At 49.4% G+C, this 18,321-nt stretch overlaps 6 protein-coding genes across 6 annotated transcripts; 1 reads left to right on the top strand and 5 right to left on the bottom strand.

Annotated features, from left to right (window-relative positions):
* Window positions 1–37: 37 nt before the first annotated feature.
* On the bottom strand, window positions 38–1,272 carry PFICI_11664 (Endoglucanase 1; the record flags this gene model as incomplete). The annotated part of the gene is made up of 2 exons (XM_007840245.1): window positions 38–373; window positions 451–1,272. The coding sequence occupies 2 exons, from the start codon at window positions 1,270–1,272 to the stop codon at window positions 38–40; spliced, it is 1,158 nt and encodes a 385-aa protein (XP_007838436.1).
* Window positions 1,273–1,920: 648 nt separating this feature from the next.
* On the bottom strand, window positions 1,921–3,460 carry PFICI_11665 (uncharacterized protein; the record flags this gene model as incomplete). The annotated part of the gene is made up of 2 exons (XM_007840246.1): window positions 1,921–3,177; window positions 3,230–3,460. 2 exons carry the CDS (start codon window positions 3,458–3,460, stop codon window positions 1,921–1,923), a joined length of 1,488 nt encoding a protein of 495 aa, XP_007838437.1.
* Window positions 3,461–3,908: 448 nt separating this feature from the next.
* PFICI_11666 (uncharacterized protein) lies at window positions 3,909–4,606 on the top strand (the record flags this gene model as incomplete). Its single annotated transcript, XM_007840247.1, has 5 exons — window positions 3,909–3,959; window positions 4,021–4,041; window positions 4,122–4,206; window positions 4,280–4,487; window positions 4,555–4,606. The coding sequence occupies 5 exons, from the start codon at window positions 3,909–3,911 to the stop codon at window positions 4,604–4,606; spliced, it is 417 nt and encodes a 138-aa protein (XP_007838438.1).
* A 2,105-nt stretch (window positions 4,607–6,711) lies between these two features.
* Window positions 6,712–8,137, bottom strand: PFICI_11667 (uncharacterized protein; the record flags this gene model as incomplete). The annotated part of the gene is made up of 6 exons (XM_007840248.1): window positions 6,712–7,121; window positions 7,187–7,254; window positions 7,313–7,692; window positions 7,743–7,859; window positions 7,914–8,048; window positions 8,123–8,137. 6 exons carry the CDS (start codon window positions 8,135–8,137, stop codon window positions 6,712–6,714), a joined length of 1,125 nt encoding a protein of 374 aa, XP_007838439.1.
* Window positions 8,138–14,160: 6,023 nt separating this feature from the next.
* PFICI_11668 (uncharacterized protein) lies at window positions 14,161–15,153 on the bottom strand (the record flags this gene model as incomplete). Its single annotated transcript, XM_007840249.1, has 3 exons — window positions 14,161–14,508; window positions 14,598–14,780; window positions 14,920–15,153. The coding sequence occupies 3 exons, from the start codon at window positions 15,151–15,153 to the stop codon at window positions 14,161–14,163; spliced, it is 765 nt and encodes a 254-aa protein (XP_007838440.1).
* A 1,953-nt stretch (window positions 15,154–17,106) lies between these two features.
* On the bottom strand, window positions 17,107–17,847 carry PFICI_11669 (uncharacterized protein; the record flags this gene model as incomplete). The annotated part of the gene is made up of 1 exon (XM_007840250.1): window positions 17,107–17,847. One exon carries the CDS (start codon window positions 17,845–17,847, stop codon window positions 17,107–17,109), a length of 741 nt encoding a protein of 246 aa, XP_007838441.1.
* Window positions 17,848–18,321: the final 474 nt, after the last annotated feature.

Consider the following 18,321-nt stretch of genomic DNA (forward strand, 5'->3'; position numbering starts at 1 on the left):
ATGTGATACATGAATTCGGTAGTTACGAATGTAAATCTCAAGCCTTGGCGGTCAAGTCTCCACCGTTCACACTTGCTGGTCCACTCCACTGCAGCTCACTCGGCACAAGAGGCTGGATCAGATCAAGCCAGACCGTGGTGTACAAGCCAGGACTGCCATCAACCGCGGTGCTGCCGGGTTCGAGACTGCCGAGAAGCGTGGAGTTGGTGCAGCACGGGCTGTTAGATCCCCAGAATGGACCAGCCGCCCAGGCAGTCCAACCAATATATTCGGGGTTCTCGGCCATGTAGTTCACCATATCTGGGACCATGGTCTGGCACGAGGTCGAGTTGGAACCTCCAAACTCGGTGATGAATGCCTTGAGGTTATTTTCCTGCAATCTTGGTGTCAGCCAGGCTTTTTCCGTCTTGCACGATTTGGTACACAGTCTATAGTGTTTGCATCACTCACCTTCAACCACGCAGTCAAGGCTGCCAAGTTGGTAGCAGGGTCCGAGACGCATTCCAAGTGGGAGCCGGAAAAGTCCACATCCAAATACTCGTGAATGTCGATTGCCGTGTTGTTCAGAGGGTCATTGAACTGGTTCATGACTGCCGAGCTCGGATCCGTACCCTCGGTCCACGCGTGCCCACCAGTCCAGCTGTTGCCCGGCATGATGATCAGGTTCGAAGCGTTCGCCGCACGGATAGCATCAATGGCAGCCTGGTTATTGGCAAGGACGAGCGAAGAAGCCATGTCATGCGGTTCGTTCATGAGTCCAAAGATGACGCGCTCATTGTCGGCAAATCGAGAAGCCAGCTCGCCCCAGAACTCGCCAAATTGTTCCGTTGTGGCGGCGGTCGCGTCCGACGTGTCGCCAATAATGCTGCCCGAATATGGCTGGGAGCTGGGATCGTTGTAACGCATGTAGTTGTGCGGATCCAGAATAGCATATGCTCCCTTGGTCAGGGTGACATAGTCAACAGCTTGCTTGAAGTAGTCAAAGTGTGTCTCGTTGAATGTAGCGCCCAACCCAGTGGCCGGCGGATTCATGCGCTCAAGGAGAAAGGCAATTCGGAAAAGATTGATCTTGTTCTGATCAACATGTACATCCACAGCTGCCTCGCTGATGAAAGAATAGTCGACACCGAATCGTCCTGGCAAACCAGTACCTGGTGTAGCAGTCGCGGACCAGACTCCAAACTCGCCGCCTGATTCGGCAACGCCGGCATAGTAGATTGTAGCCGATGCGCCGGACAGGAGACAAGCCAGAGAAGCTGTTGACAAATGCATCTTGACAAGTAGTTGATGGAGAGCGCTATGCGATGAGGAAAACGATTTCAGTCCATCAAGGCGTGTGATGTTGGGTACCGGTTGTAATTTGTACTCATTTATCGAATCCGGCAGGCTTTCTACCCTTGGGTGTAAAGATCATATTGAAATGGACGCTTCCAAGTCGGCTTTCCGCCTATAGCGTCATCAGGAAAGGAATGCCAAGCTCCGTTCCTGCTTCTACTGTATACTCTGCCCCATGTCTATTGCAGATCTACGCTATAACTGTTACAAAAGGAGGTGGGACTAGCACCCCAAGTTCGGTAGCCGGGAAGTCTCCCCGATATCAATTGCAGGCAAATAGATGCCCTTGGGTATAAGCAATTGTGTCCAGTGTACCGGCTGGGAGGCCATCATGGATGCGGAACGGATATTGCAGTCGTGGCCAAACGCGTTACGCCTAACCTAGGTAGAATGCGGCACGGAGCGGTTGTCTCCGTGCCGAATCGGTGAGTGAGCCAGGCAAATCTGGCGCCGACAGCCAATCCGGCCGAGGCAGACTAAACCCTGCGACAAGGATCCTGAGCAAAATGAGCAGTCGATGGATCCCCCGTTGGGACAGATCAAGAAATCGATGTTCTACAGATTCAGTGGTGCGGTTACAACTCCTTATAGTGCGCCACCGACAACCTTGACAATCCACATGGCTATCCGGACGTGAAGGCCGACTCGCCTTTCGGTCTTTGCAAAGTCGTCCAGAGATACCGGGCTTGCATAGTCCTGCAACCAGTTCTTCTCGGCTCCGAGCCTTTGTTTCAGCTCCTGGTTCTCGGTGATAATAAGAGCTCCGGCCTCCAAATCATGTGTGTAGCTGCGCTTCGTATAGTTTGAACTTCCAATGATACTGATTGATGGGTCCAATTCTTTTGGTAGGGTAATCCAAAGACCCTTTGCGTGATATGTCCAGCCTTCTGGTTCACCAACGGTGCCTTTGCGCCACTCTTTCAATACAATAGCGGCATCACGCTTCTGGCGATGAATTGCGTCCAGGAAGCGTCGTGCAAGCAAAGTATAGGCATCTGGTAACATACCAGACACGCCTTTGGAGCCATAGAAGCCGTTCGCCTGAGGCGACGCAGTAATCACTGTGCAGTTCGACGATGCTGTAGACATCAAGAGATTGGTCAATGAGGGAGCTGGGTTGAAGTAGCCCGCAGTGAACGTCCATGATGATCCAGCATATTGGGGGTCTGCCAAGGTCTTGAGAACATGAGTCACTGCTGGCAACTCTGTCGATGTGTTGGGTGATAGTAGTTGCGAAAGTTGCGCAAGCATATATATCGTAGTGTCTGGCGCAGAACTATCGGGTTTAGGCACAGTGACAGTCTGGCCTGAGGAGATGAGGCCACTCAAAGTTGCCGTCGAGTTTGATATGAACTGCTTTGGATTGTCCAAAGGCGACGGCGATGCATTGGTGGCAGGCCAGACCAGATTGAAACCAGACGGTTCCTTACTAGGCTCGACCAAGAAGCTGAGTGATGTGACGCCCTGGTAGAGGCGGTCAAAGTATTCAGTGATCTCGGCTGACGAAAAGAGATGGTATCGATCCTGGCGATTGCTAAAATAATCGGAGGACAAGTTTGCGCCGGAGAGGATTATTTCGTCGTCAATGCCGTAGAGTTTCATGTGTTGCAATCCCCAACCCTCATTGATTCTCTTTGGAATATGTTTCTTTCTAAGTCCAGTAAGATTCGGCGTGTGGTACATACGTATCTCGACTCGCTCAGGTCCGAATTCGGTGATCAAGGGCGCCAGCAATGATGCGCATGATGGGTTGGGCGCTTCTCGTGTTCCGCGCAAGGCATCGGTCAAAATACTCAGCTTTAGGTCGGGGTTCGCTTTCAGAGCTTCGTATAGGGTCGCAATCTGTTCATCAGTCAGAGCCGCTCACTATGGGCAAAGATTAGACCATGTGTACCAGTTCCTTCTCAGTCTTTCCTATATACAGCGTCGACAAGAATATCCTCCTCTTTGCGCCGCGTATCTTGGACTTTAATGTTTCATAGAAATCGGTTGGGGTCTGAATGACTTGAATCTGCGACCCATGTATCTTGAATGAAGGAGCAATCTTGTCGAGCTCGTTGGTGAAGGGCGCCAACATCCCAACCGAGTTGGTTGTGCTACCGGCCGGAGTAGAGCTGGCTGGCATTGAATAGCGTCGGCGCTGGATCTTGCTGCATCGTGGTAAAGTTCGAGATACTGCTGGTCGCAATGTCCTAGCACAGGGTCCTACGGTCCTTGCAAACATTGCAGAGGGGTCAGAGAGATCCAAGATCCCGACAGAACTCAAGACGTCACAACAACAATAATAATGGACCAGAAGAGCTGGATAGCTTCTTCAAGGTTTCCCCCAATCTGTTATCGTAAATCGCGAACCGCGACTTTTTCTGGAGCTCGGGCCATGCTGTAGTAATTGGGTGACGGTGACTTGCAGGATACTCAGTTTAGCGCCCCACCACTACAGCAGCCAATCGTCGTCCGAGGAATTACCGGCTGGAGCTTTGAGGTCAATCGACTGCAGTTCGCCAAACCTACAAGCAAGGCCTCAAGCGATCAGAGACGGGAGAGCTGCCAACAGCAATTGAGCTTCGCCCATCATGTCGACCATCACGAGAACGATTCGAAACTTTTGGAAGGTTGGAGTCAAGGTAACAGGCACAAATCTGACCAGCTGTGAGCGATTGATTGCTGACATGGAGTGCGCGACAGGACTACTTCCACCAGATGAACGTATGCAATTCCATCCATCCAACTCCGAACCCGTATTTCACACGCGATTTGGCCATCTGACTCTGGCTCTTGCCTACTAGTACATCGGTGATACCAAGGCCGGAACCTTTGTCGGCGCAGATAGATTCGGCAACAAGTACTTTGAGAACAGCGAGGAGCTGCCGCGTACGTGAACCATCACCACCGCCGGACTTGGGGGGAAGCGCGGGGCTGACGCAATGATGTTTTTATCGTTTAGTCCGAACACGATGGGTAGACTACGCAAAGCACGACTATGATGCCGCCCAGATTGAACCCGGCTGGCACGCCTGGATGTCGCACGCCGTCGACAAGCCTCCATCTCAGGATGCCTCGCTCGCATACTCGCGCCGGATCTGGGAGGACGCAGACGCCAAGACTATCCCCAACTACACAATGACAAGAGGCGCATATAAGCCATACAACACGTAAGTTGGAGAGAAGGGACCAGTGTTCGTTGTGAGGAATGGTGCAAATGCTGATCAACGTGCGTAGCGTCAAGCCGAAGCTCTCTGCTTGGGAGCCCGTTGCTGCCCCGAGGCAGTAGGTTCGGTTAGCTAGAACGGCAAAATCGATTGTATATAACGAGTACCATTTGACATTGCTAAAGACAAGAACATTCGGAATCATCTAGAGTCGTCGCCCCTTGGTTGCAGCATGCGCTATGGTGATCCCTTGCCTCAGATGATGGTCAATCACTCAAACCCCCCATGATAGAAGAAGATTTATGAATTCATCGTTGTTTTAGGCTGCAAATCGATTATCTTTACGAAGGTTGTCAACACAAGTTGTGAATAAATCTTGTGATAACTTTGCCATTACACAAGCGCTATTTGTGTGCTGCCTCTTCTCTCCGGCTGATCTCTTGTTCATTTTTCTTCAAACGGTGTATGTGAAAGAAAACTTCTGCTCAGTGCCCCTCGCCGATAGGGGGAAGAGCTACAAGTAATTGAGATTTAATCTTTCTCATTTACATGGACTAGCTCTTCTACCTGCAGACATGCGCTCGAGTGGAATATGAGTGATGGGGGTTTCCATTGCCTAGTTTTATACTGATATTCGACTTTGGCGGGCACCCAATTGGCTTAAATTGGCACTATTGTATAATAATTCGAGAGAAATTTCTGGAATGCTAAGGTCCGTAATACTTTCTGATTCCAAAAGCGGAATCAACCCTTGTTCATTTGTGCTAAATCGCAGTTGATCTGTGCTGGAAGTGTGATTCGAGAAAGAGCTTTGACCGACTTCATTTATGAGAGCATATCAGAGACCTGTGCGAGGTAATATCAGAGAGAAATGCTGACATATTCTGTTGATTATTATATTTTACGGAGACAGTGATAAGGTCTATTGCAAGCATCTCTGAGTATATTCAACAATGCCGGATCACCTGGGGAAGCCAGCCATGTTTTCATAACCACTTTCAGCCAAGATATTGATCGAGTCAACTTGGTATGAATATTGCCCTACTGAAACCGGAATTTCACGATTCTTCACACTGCCAATGTATCAGTGTGCCAGTGAGCGCATAGGTAAGCTAGGGGTTAGTCGGCTCACGATCGACTGGTGAGAACAGACAGTGTTTCCACCCCGCAAGCGGGAGGCTGTTCCGGAAGATGGGGCTTGCCCACAGCTACGTTCCATCAGCTAATGTACCCATCAGGAGTCTAAAAAGAGATACTAGTCACAAGACCTTGCGAGCAGAACTTTTTTTTTTGTTCCTATGTCTATTTGTGACACTTTGTGGATGAGTAATCTACCAAACCCTTGTGCATGGCCCCCCTTCTTGTGGTTAGATAATAGGCTAGACCTCAATATTTCCCCTTCCATGATACCTATTCATGCCTTACATTCTCCATCAATGTTTCCTAAAAATTATACGTCTAATTTCACCAGATGCCCACTATTCTGATCTCTCTGGAAATGGATAGTCTTGATTGCTCGGGTTCAGTGACCAGCATACTATTATAGCATGAATCTCTTTCGGGGACTTCTACCAACGTAAGCCGGGGTCGAACGCCATGGGGGAAATCCGCCCCTCTGAAGAATCTGAGATCCTATACTCCCTCACAGGGGCAGAATCTCGACATGTTCCAGATGATGCTGGAGCTTTGACGCTGCTGGATTGCTTTCCTAGCAGCAGCATATGCCTTGTTTACATGACATATGATATGAGGCTCAACGGAATCATTCATCTTGAGAATCTAGGTCAAGTAATCCCGCCTACCCCGGCTGCGGCGTTTACTTTCTACTAAAACATGGCGGTAATACTGGAAGAATCGAGATGTAGAGGAATAATGTCTTGATTTGTGTGGTCTTGCTTCCGTCTGGATCTGTGTTGTCGAATCGTAGCGCTGATGATTAAAAAAAATTGACAAGCCTTGAGTTGGCCGGATATAATAATAAGATGGATATAATTGTCGCCCTTTCCCCCCTTGATAAATTGCGCCGCACAACCTGATGGAGGCGATGCAGCAAGATCTCGTGAGATCTTGCAATGACAAAAGAAATGATATCCTTTTTTTTTCTCGCCTCCCATAACCCAGAAGAAGAATGATATTACACACAAGCCTGATTGATTCCTCATTTCTCGTGAAATTTCTTTCTTTGAACGCCGCTTTGCAAGATGAAACACGATGATGCTGTTTGTTTTTACTGGTGATGGCTGATGTCAATCTGTCGACTGACGACGATACCGCCGGCACCAAAGGAGCCAGCCCCGCCGGCGCCGGAACCTCCTTCCATGATGTGCTTTTGGCTCTCGCCGTCGCTCGACAGGGAGCTGCGGTCGTTACCGACAATCTGCGTCGAAGTGGCCATGGAGGGCTTCTCCTTGATCGAGTGCATGGTGCCCATTTCGAAGCCCGGGTCGAAGGAACGGTACGGGTGCGTGGCCTTGCTGGGCAAGCCGTTTGGGGTCATGCCGCTGGGTGCTGTTTGTCCGCTGGAGCCGCCGAGGCCGAGGACGCGGCGAAAGAGGGGCCGCAGGGTCGAGAGGTTTCCGACAAACATTCCAATGCCGTTTTCGGCGTATCCCCAAATGACAATGTTGGCCAAACCGTCTAATCGTGTCATGTTAGTATGCGATGGATAGAGCTACATATGGTTGATTGGCATGTCAACTTACACAAGTATTCCGTGGCCGACGTCAGGTTGACAGTGTACTTGAGACGAATACAAGCACTGATGGAGGCGCTGCATGTTGTTAGCCATGTGCCATCGACTCCTACCATGCGCATATATCGCAACTTACAAGATACCCAGTCCCAAAATAGCACCGACGGACACCTTGGCGTTGGTGTTCATCTTGACGTTCCATAGCAGGGGGATGGGCATGAGAGCAGTAGCCCAATCGGTAAAGATGTTGACGGCCGTGGTTGCATAATAGATATCGGCCAAGATGTAGCTGGCGTTGCAGGTTCCCACGTTGGTCCAGGCGGCGGAGACTGGTGCGCACTGGAAGATGATATAAAAGGCCGCGATCGCGTTCATTGTAGTGAAAAGAGCCATGATGCCGTACTGGCACCACACGAACCATGACCTGTTCTCGGCGATTCGGACCAACATGAAAGAGATACTGAGCTTGACGGGAATGATCGTGACACAGTAGAAAACCTCGAAAAGGAAGAACCACTATAAGCCGTTAGTCTGGGAGTGTCACCATGAAAAGGCTGTATACTGACAAACAGTCCGTTGGTTTGGTACTTGACGTTTTGCTCCAGCTCAAGTCTCCATTGGTGTATTCCCACGCCGTTGAATGCCGCCGTGGCGCATGCTATTGTCAAAATCAAAAGAGGAAACTAAGCTTTGTCAGATTCTTGTTGCTCAGTGAGTCCGAATGTTGTTGAACATACTGCGGCCACTGTCATTAACCAGTCCTCCATACCCCAACTGCCTCTCGTGATTCGGGTATATACTCTCAGGCCAAATGTGACGTAGGCCAGCACGGCGATCGTGATAACTGTGCCGAAGACATGAGGCGCATCATCCTGTTATTGTATGTGAGCATGTTTCTTCTCTCTCGTGTATACTCCATATTCCAACGATTCCGGGGTATCCGTACCATAAAGATGGCCATCTTTGCTTTATTTTTCGAGTAGGCAACGAACGACAATGACAAGAGAACAAAACAAACTAAAAGCTTCCAGCGTCCGCAACGGACGGGCGATGTGGCAGACAGACTAAAAATGCAACGGCGAGAATCGACGGAACGAGAAGGTAAAAGAGAGCAAGTGGGCGTTCGTCTCAAGAAAGAAGAGAGATCCTGGGGAACCGTGACGCTTTCAAATCCACATTGTGGTACTTCTTATGGAGAGGGAAACGGTTTAACAGCGTTACACCCCTTTCACAACCGACTAGTTATGAAGCTGGCTCTGGTTCTGGTGGACCTGGGCCGGTTTCTAATACCAGGCTGCCTGGCTGCTGCTGTGACCCTGGATCCTGGGTTATATGTAGGTGTATGCAGAGGATCCCTGGGACCAGGAAGGGGGACCATCTTCTGGCTCGCAGCAACGAAGAATTCAGATCAAAGACGTTCACAAAGTGGCGTCCGCGGGAGCGCGGGTTATGGATTATGGTAGCCGTAGTCTGGGACCGAGATGATCCAGGCCGGGGGGTTCTTTCTTTAGTCTCTGAGATGACCCAAGAATGGTAATTGTCTCGCCTTAGTCGAGTCTCTTACCTACTAGTTGACTATGTACACTATATCCAGTTTGCCAGACTGCAAAATGGTAACATGGGTGAGTCTAAAGCAAGTATTACTGCCCTATTTGGGGTCTTGACTTGTTAGTGCAAGACCGTCTCGCTGGGAAATTCCAGGCTCCATAGCAAGGTCTCCATTGACCGCAAGATGCGCATGATATATTGCTCCATTCAGCGTCTCGTCCGCAGCCGATCCCCAGCAGTCTTGCCAGTCCCGAGGGCCCTTAAATGGTATAGCAAGGACTGGCGACTAGGTCCAGACTGCCAGTCCCCTGACTAGACTAGGCCTGCTGCTGGATGCGCGCATCCGAAGCCGCGAAGCCGAATGTGTAAGTGCCTTGTTTAGTCATGGATCGTTGACAACAGTGCATCGAAGGATTTTGAGTTTGATGCCAGACACGCACAACAACGACTCGATGGGTTCAGATCCGTAGATTGGAAGATCTCAGTTTATAGACTTGCAATCCTGTCTGACCCTCTTCATGCCTGCTCACGGACATGCCAGTGATGCATTGTTGGCAGCGTCAGAATCCTCTTTTTTTTCACTCCTTGTGGGCGCTGGGCGGGTTTGCATGTAACCTACCTAGACTAATGTGGCAGGGTTGCTGGCTGGCAAAAAAGTATCCATATTCTTCTTCACAAACAGCCACTTAGCAGGCTTAGCATCGTTGCGCTACAGGCGACTACTCCCGGGAAGACCGCGGCTCGCAAAATTCCGTAGTGGATTTTCGAGACGGTCTCTATTGCTAGCAACACTCATTACATACTACGTATGTACTGTCCTATGCCTACTTCTCTACTTGTCTACTTCTGCGCCCGCTACAGAAAAACAATCTTCCCAGCTTGGCAGGGCGAGCGGGGCGAAGGGGTTTCTTATTCAGGTCTTGCATACTATGTAGTGCACTAGGTCCCTCGCAACAGGGTTACGACTGTTGATATTTTCACCGTTCGTACCGCACGAACCGCACGCAAGTGCCACATATCTCCCGTAAGGACAATCAGCTGGCTCCCCGGTGGGAGAGTTTACCATCTGTACATATCTACGCACTAGGGATCTTCTTGCTTCAAATACTCCTGGAAGAATGGCAGAGAGTGCTAAGCAATATCTCAGCATCTAAGCGAGGAAATATTCTAGATTTCATCCTGGTGGTGCCCCTCATTTTTATTGACTGAATCCTTTCAAAGCTGAATACTAGTATCCAGTTTAAGGATCACGAACTAGGAAATATTCTATTCCGTATAAGTAGAATCTTAGTCATAGGGCCGCGTAGTCTTTCTTGCCTCTGCTAGCCATTTTGTCCTAATAATGCAATTATTTCTTTTAAATTTCTATTGACCTCTTGTGGTTTTCAAACCCGTGACCAAAGCAAATAAGCAGCTTAGAGGATGATGACTCAGGGTAATATCTGCCGGTCGAAACTTCACAAAAGGAGACTTGACAAGTATTAATTGGTGCAAAAACAGTTCGTGCCTCGGAATGGAAACTGCGGTTTCATGGACAATGAAATTCAACACATCACGAGATATGTACTCCTTCTCTGGCCAGTAAATAGCAACTAGTCTCAACAGATATGGGATCGGCAGAGATACGTTTAGTCGCTTCTAGCCATCGCCAAGAGTGCCTTAATAACGTTGATCCGATTGGGGTTCTAGGCAAATTTGATCAACCGTGCTATACATCTAGCCATATTTGGTGCGTGTTGCGTGGCGTCAGCAACAGTTTCTTTACCCTTTACCAAGCAGCTGGGAGCCCTTGAAGGGAAAGAGGATATGATTGACCCAATGGCCCATACTGCGTCGAGGGTTCCAACTCCACCGCCTCACCATTGATGAAGATGAGTACGAAGGAAGTGATTACCTATACGATCGAACTCGGGGCAATGGGATAATTACACAATAGCAGAAGCTGTTATTGTCATCATCTGCTTTAGCTTTTCGTCTTCTTTTTATTTCGACAGCTCTGCTATTATACTGCCCCGTGCAAACATTGCATTGTGGTGGATTGGCAGGCTGAGTTGCATCAAAGTGGTCCACTGCATGGCGAAAGAAAGAAATCGACTCCAGGAGATTGAAACGAGCCCCTGACGTTGAGCTTCAAGGCGGCCTGAGTGCCTGGAAGTAACTGAAGGGAGCCAGCAGTCCGGCATTGGACCAATGATAGTAGAATATTCGTCTGATATTACAGAAGGGTAGGGGTCTCTCTGTTCCCTTTCTGCTAGTGTTCTCTATCGTAGACGGTTTTAACGTCGGCAATATTATTCTAGCTCGGGAGCCCGGGTGATGCCCTTGTCGCCACTTGGCTCTCTCTCCACCTTATTTGTCGCTGTCAACACTGGGTCTTCTTTTTTTNGCGGGTAAACCCCCACCAAATAGCACTTGTCCGGACTGATTTCCGCATGCTTCTTGTCACAAATCGCGATTCTTGACAAAAAGTCTGTGTTGCAAGGTCACAAATGTTCCCATTACATATGAAGAGGCAGGGCCGGAAAAAACAGACATGATTCAATTTCCCGGAAGCTTCTCGTCGGAGAGGCATGTACAAGCTATCAACAGCCATCATTACCTACGGACCTGGCAGCCGACGCTCATCTGATGTGGTTCACTGTGGCCAACGTCCAACGTCTATTGATCGCCCCCCGCAAGCACCTAATCTATAGAAAAGTACCCAACATTTGAAGCCTGCCAAGCAGCCAAGACACGCAAACAAGCACCTGCTACGACCCTACGGTAGTAGATAACCATGGTCCATGGCTCTTGCAAAAAGACCCTGTTGCATTTCATCAGTCTGCCGTATGAACTACCGCTAATAATGAAAGAGAATTGCTAGTCGGCAGTGGACATCCACCGAAACGCACTCTCACTGCACAGAGTAGTACTGCTGCTCCTGTTCCTTGCAGGCTTTGCCAGGACTCTGACGAAGTGTGCCGAACACCCCTGCATTAGAGCGGGACTCTCGCAGGCGAAGACAACCGAAATAAGATGATCATCGATCATCATCGCAATTACCAGGGCGCGGTGGCCCTGATGATCAACCCTTGCAAAGAAGAAGCAAAGGGCCTGCACATCACATTGACACCAAAGGACATATTCCGTACATTCTTTTGTTTCTTTAGTGCGGCACGACCGAGAATCGCACGCAATGAATGGACTGTCATCCCTCGGGTGGAACCAAATAGTTGTCATTCGTAAGCCCACAGTGGATTGACGCCGAAGAAAAAAAAACGAGTTGCCCGTATGACGCTCACGGCACGGAAAGACGGGATTGTAAACAATGGATACTTGTCGTAAGGCAGAAGAACTGACGGACAGACAAAGGGATCGTCAGGCAGTGCTTCCGGAGCAAGCCAGTGGACACCCAACTACAAAGTACACACAACCATAATGGCATTAAAGTGAAGAAACACACAGACGAGGAGAAGACTGCTCGCTTTCCATGCAACCTCCTCGAGTGGCCTGCAGTTGATAGTCTGCCGTGCATAGGCTCTACGAAAGGAGTACGGAATATTGTGTGTTTCCTCAGCCTTTCAGGAGGAGAGGAGTTGGAGAACCGTTGTCATTTATGAGGGGCAACGTACGTTTCAAGGCAGGGGAGTTGGGCCAAGCTGCATGAATTTACTAGGTGTATATACCGGAGGGATGCGACAGTGCATCTCATCGCAGATCTCCGGTTATATGCCAGAGACCCTTGGAGTTTCAAGCCACCGGACATGTATCAAGGCGCAAAAAAGGCCGCGGCATTGTTGCGATTGGGGGTTACATGGCAGTGTAATAAAGCCCGTCGCTAGGGCGCGGGTCACACTGCCCTTTTGGGAACCTCCCCCTCTCAACCAGACCCGAAAGCCTGGGTCTCCCACCTAAGACTTAAGCAGCCTACGGTGGTTCTTGAGGGCCTGAAACATTAAATCAGCGGGCTACGGCGGGTGCTCTACTACACTTAATCATAACCCGGCCACATTACATTGCGATTGTTCGGCGACCTCAACGCTGCCCCAGGCTGCCAGGTATCTCCCGGTTCAGTGCTTCTCTGATTTCTCCCCTCACAGAGTACTTGTATGCTATCACCGCCTCCAGTACGGAATGTTATCTTGACCCCGAACGCCGCCATTGCACATCGTCCCACTATCAGCCCTCTCTGTCTCTGCTGACATGAGTGGATTTATCTGCCATGAAAACGGGCCGGGGAAGAGTACGAGTACGATTTCCCCGAACATACGTACACATCTTACGTCGACCGGAGATCACAGCAACGCACTGATTTTTGCCTGCCCGATGGTTTCCTCTAACAATATGCACCTACATGCTACTGCCATTTTAATCAGGTAGGCTCCCGCTGGCTATTTTACTGCTTTGTGCCTTAGTCTGTTTTCTGAAAAAATGCCCGTCATTGCAGTCGGCGTCGACGGGCTGTACCTTAATAATGCTCCTGTCATATTCTTCTACGTATGCATCTGTGCGTATCTACATAGTTGGGACCAAACAACGTCATGACGACCAACCTTTTTTGAGATAAATTCTCCGGTTTCTGCAAGCCACAATGCCCGGACACAAAAGTCAAATTTGCATCCTCTGTCCCAAGCTGCTGGGATCGCTGGCTAGCGCAAAGTGGCGCCTGTTCGAAGGATTCAGGTGGGCTTCTGCCAATGTTCGGTCTTCTTGGCTTTGTTCCTCTCCAGGTTCGATACTATCGATAGGCCGCGTGCGTCCTGGGGTCCCCCAATCTCTTTGTTTCTGTGCGTTTTTCCCCCCGGGAGTGTCTCGAATATGCTTAACCTTGAAATCAGATCATCCATGTTTGCAGAATTTTTTTTTTGAATCCTTCGACGCATCCATCATGTAGTGCTGGAGTGCTGGCGGGGTGCCTGAAATTGACCCCAGCCAAGCCAGCAGTCAATGAAGCAACATTGGTCAAACTGGTACAATCGACTTATTTGGTGATGATTCTCTGGCTAGATGAGCTTCATATCATCTACTCGATCTTCACTGAAGCGCTGAGTAGTGCGCATCTTTTCGGTCCCGAGTCGTGATAGTCTGCCTATCAAATCGAGTCGCTATCAAATCGTGGCTGAATCTATCCGGAGAATACATCCGAAATGCGCGAGTCAGCTTCCTGGTCGTTAGGGCTGAATGCTCCAACTTCTGCTCTTGGGGCCCCTTTGCGCGTCACGCGGATTTGGATTCTGGCTCATCGGCTCCGAACCACCTAGTATTGTATGAATATTATACTAATAAAGTTCTAGATTCTATCTTCTAGATCTCTGGTACCCCGGGTTTCAAGATATCCTGAAATGGGCGACTTTCAAGGCGTCGTTTTTTTTTTTTTTTTTTTTTTACTCTGGGGGGCTTGGACGCTATCACTGGTATATTGGAGCCAACAAATTGCCAAGATGTATTCGTCTTTGGCTACATGCTTCCGATTTCTCTTCTCTTATCGTCTTCCGCAATTTGCTGCACTACTTCAAGTACTCTCTCCGGCATGCTTAGAAAGGGGCTATGTGAGGCGTTTAGATGGTGCTCGGCGAATGAGATGCCGTATTGCTTGCAGACATTTTGCACCATCATTTGCTGGGCCGCGTACGGCAAGGCTTGGTCATCTGTGCAATACAGATACCTCACAGGGTGGTGGAGGTAAGCCAGGTGCGTGATGGGCGTAATCTGCGTGACTGCTGGGACCTGCAGCAGCTGCTGTACAGCTTGTTTGCGCTCATCTGGATCGACATCGTGGTAAAAGACTGTCCCACCATCGACCGGCTCACACATTCCAGAATCCCACCATTATTGTCAGTGCTGGGAGCCTTGGTGTGGAGCTGGAGCCTTGGATCAAATGGGCTCTTTCTCACCTTGTGGATGGTGATCCAAGGAGGCAACTTTCCCTCAAATGTACCTGCTAGACTCGTGTCCATGGACAACATGAAGGCACACATGTAGACAAGCGAAAGAACGCCACTGCGCTGACCATTCTCAAGTCTCTTCTTTTTGGAAAAGACCACTTCGACCGCCTGTGTCGTTACGACACCACCGTACTGAGGAATATATTAGTGCTTGTCGGATCAATTGATTCAAAGGACATCTGTGTCAAGCCCTTGAAGGGTAAGTACTCTATCTGGTGGCGGTCAAGTACCAGCAAGACAAGAAAGTCAGCGCCATCAGAAATATACTCACCGAATGTGCGATGACAATGACGTCTTTATCTTCATTGACCAGTCTTTGTACCTCATCACGAATGCATTGAGCATCCTCCAAGAGCCCTATCGGTGGTGACGCACCAACAGTGGGCTGCCGCGGACATGATGTCGGATATCCAGCATCCTCAAAGATTTCACGTATCTTGGCGAAATGCAATGGTGTATGCCATGAGCCATGGACAAACAAGACGGTAGGGGTCAGCTGTGTCATCGTTTTGTGGCACTTGTCAATTTTATTAAAAAAAAAAAAAAAGGGTAATCTCACTCTTGTGAATGTCCGAGTTCTTGTACAAACCATTTGCACGGCAAGTCGAGTTCTTAAACTGCACATCTTTCGACATGTGCAGTGCAGTCCTGATACTACTTGCATGAGTCGCGCGTCATTAATCTAGGGCTTACTGTCAGCGCTGCTCAACGATTATCAGATTGCTTCAACAAGTACTAGCTAGTTTAAAGCTTATCCGGATCGTTATATACTTAGAAGTCTACAACTGCGCGCAAATAAGTATATGGACATGGTGCCTGAGACGAGAATGATAAGTATAAGTGAATCTTGGAGTTTGAACGACTATAATATATGTTTCTGACCTTCCATTGGAAAGCTCAGAAAGTTTTGAAAATTTACTGTCCCTGGAATAATTATTCGTTCACAATCTCTAATGTCTGATACTGCTAATGTAAGACATTGATTTGTGCCCTTCCAAGTCATAGTAATTGTGGACAGCCGCATCAATCCTCCTGACGCTTTCGACGACGGCCTGAAGGACCAGCGGCCGCTTCGAGCGGCCCTAGAGCTCAAACGAAGCAGACCGACAAACTTTTTGCTATATGACCATGATTTTTCTTAAGAATACTGGTGATTGCTATTAAATTCCCATGCACCGGTGATGGGGGCAACCTCGATGCTCGCCTGGGCCGAGGTTGGTTCTACGGCCCGCTTCAAGTATCCGCTCACTCCAGATCCCATCTGGACTTCCAGCCCCAGCACCCACATCGCACTTATCTTGTAGCAAACATTATTATGTAAAATGAGTTGTAAAACAGTGACACTTCTCTCGAACCAAATCGAACCATTTCCCAAATCCAAAATTATCAATTGGTTGTGGGTTGTGGGCACGACCGGCATGGTCTGACCCCCCTTTGTGCCACGAGGTTTTCCTACTTTCCGGCCTGTGCTTTTGATACTCCATACGCTCGTGTGATCCAGGCTCAACTAAATTTGAATGCAAAAGGCTGAAAGGTGAAACCGAGTGTATGAGCTGGAACGACCTCATCTCGAAAAACCTCCTAGTCGAAGGGGTCCTGTGTGGTAGCGAGGCTAGAGCTAACTCATTGTTTTTTTTTTGTTTTTGTTTCTCTCTCCCAGATCATCACGCGACATGCCTGCGCTTAATGTATCCCGCTGTACTAATGAACGATTTGTGTACCGAGTCCTCAACCGCATGTTGTGAGACTACTAGCCACAGCAAAGTGGCAAGAGATCGACAAGATTATTGGACAATGGTTCGACGGACACTACACGGGGATGACTCATGCTGTCTATAATGGTTGACAGCGACGGAGGTTTGGTTCCTCAGCCCAGCTTATATGAATTGATGTTGCACAGAGTTCCCACAGTATCCAAACAAAGATCCCTGCTCTCAGGCTGACATTGGAAGTGCCTCTAGCACCTCATATTGGCATAGAGCCAGCGACCTAGCTATACGACATGAGATATTCAGGCAGTATGTCCAGGGCAGAGCTAGTATATAGGGCTCCAGAAAGAACAGCGACATGGTAACGTAGCAACGACCGGAGATGCGACGGACGAGATCAGATCATCCTGCAGACATTTCACTTGATCCGCAAAATCGTGCTGTGGACGATGACTGGGCTGATGTGGAGAACAGGGGAGAAAAAAGATGGAGGAGCTCTTTTGCTCTTTCAGGAGAGCAGGCAGTGCAAATTCACCATGGGCCCCGGGGTTCGGTGGACCCCCAAGCTCGTGAAATACCATGTCTTGCATAGGCCGGACGAGAGTACAAAATACAATCTAAGCTGTACCAAAGATGTTATAATGTAGTCGCATGCCTCAAGGAATGTACAAGTAGATCAATGTTGATTTCAGAGTAACCTCTATTACTTCGCTTCCCGTATCAAGAGTCTTTCAAATTGGCCAAGAATGTCAGCTCGCCAAGGGGAATGCAGCCGGACATGAGGAAAGGTGTTGGGTATAGCCAGCATCAATCAGCCGTTGACCCGCCTCCATAACTGGCCTGGGGATGACCTGTGGAATTTGAAAGCCCTTTGCGGGATAGCTGTGGATCCGCATCAGGTCGCCGACCATGATATTGATGACCAGGTCACGGGGATTATCCTCGTCGGGATACTCGTCCCAGGCCAGGGGCGGCGACGTGATGGTGATGGCCGCCGTGTCGGCCTCGGGCCACTGCTTCAAAAAGGTCGCGTACGTTCTCCGCTCCATGTACGGCTTCTGCACGAGGACAAAGGACCCGAGGCGGAGGGACCGCGCCTCCAGGAGCGCCCAGGTGAACCGGACGTTCTCGCCCGTGTTGGTCGACGACGGCTCGACCAGGATCCGCGCCCTGTCCACGCCCAGTGCGCAGGCCCGGTCGGCAAAGGCCTCGGCCTCCGGCTTGCCGTCGAAGCGACCCTCGGTCAGCACGCCGGAGCCGCCCGAGAAGATGAGATAGTCCCCTGTGCCTTCGAGGAACAGCTTCGCAGCGTGGTCGGCTACCCGTAGATCAAGACTGCAGAGACAGAAGACGGCGTCGATTGCTTGGGCGGTGCGAGGCGACATGTCCATCTTTAGATAGTCGTACAAGATGGCTGCATCCTTTTCGACTTCTGCCGATGAGCTCTGCATGGTTGTGGGGTCTTGGGTGACTGCAGGAGCGTTTGCCATGTCAGCTCCAAGCAGAGTGCAAATTTTGTCTGTCAATACAGTTTACCGAGTCCTTTGCTTTGATTGCAGAGCGAGAACGCTGGAAGTTTATATACGAGACAAGAGCTCGTAGGCAGGCATCGAGGACTGCTTTTAACCAATGCGCGGAACGTGGGATTGCGCTAAGCCTTTGTGAGACCTGAAATTGGCCAAGACACATGTTTGTCGATTGCATCATCTATTTAGGAAAATCGTCGCTTCTATGAGACCAATTGCAGTTGTAATTCAAGACTGAGCATCTTCGTGCCAAGTGAACACTCGATTGACATTCTACCATCTCAGTTGGTGACATTTCACCGAGAGTAAATGCCCATTTCACTATACACCATGCCCCTCAGCGGCCGTTTTCAGGTTTTATGCTGGCAACCAATGCGTATGGATTTTATTCAAGTAGAATTAGAAATCTGCTTCTTTACACCACATCACTTGTCTCAC

This window comes from Pestalotiopsis fici (assembly GCF_000516985.1).
Source record: "Pestalotiopsis fici W106-1 unplaced genomic scaffold PFICI_Scf_9, whole genome shotgun sequence".
NCBI lineage: Eukaryota > Fungi > Ascomycota > Sordariomycetes > Amphisphaeriales > Sporocadaceae > Pestalotiopsis > Pestalotiopsis fici.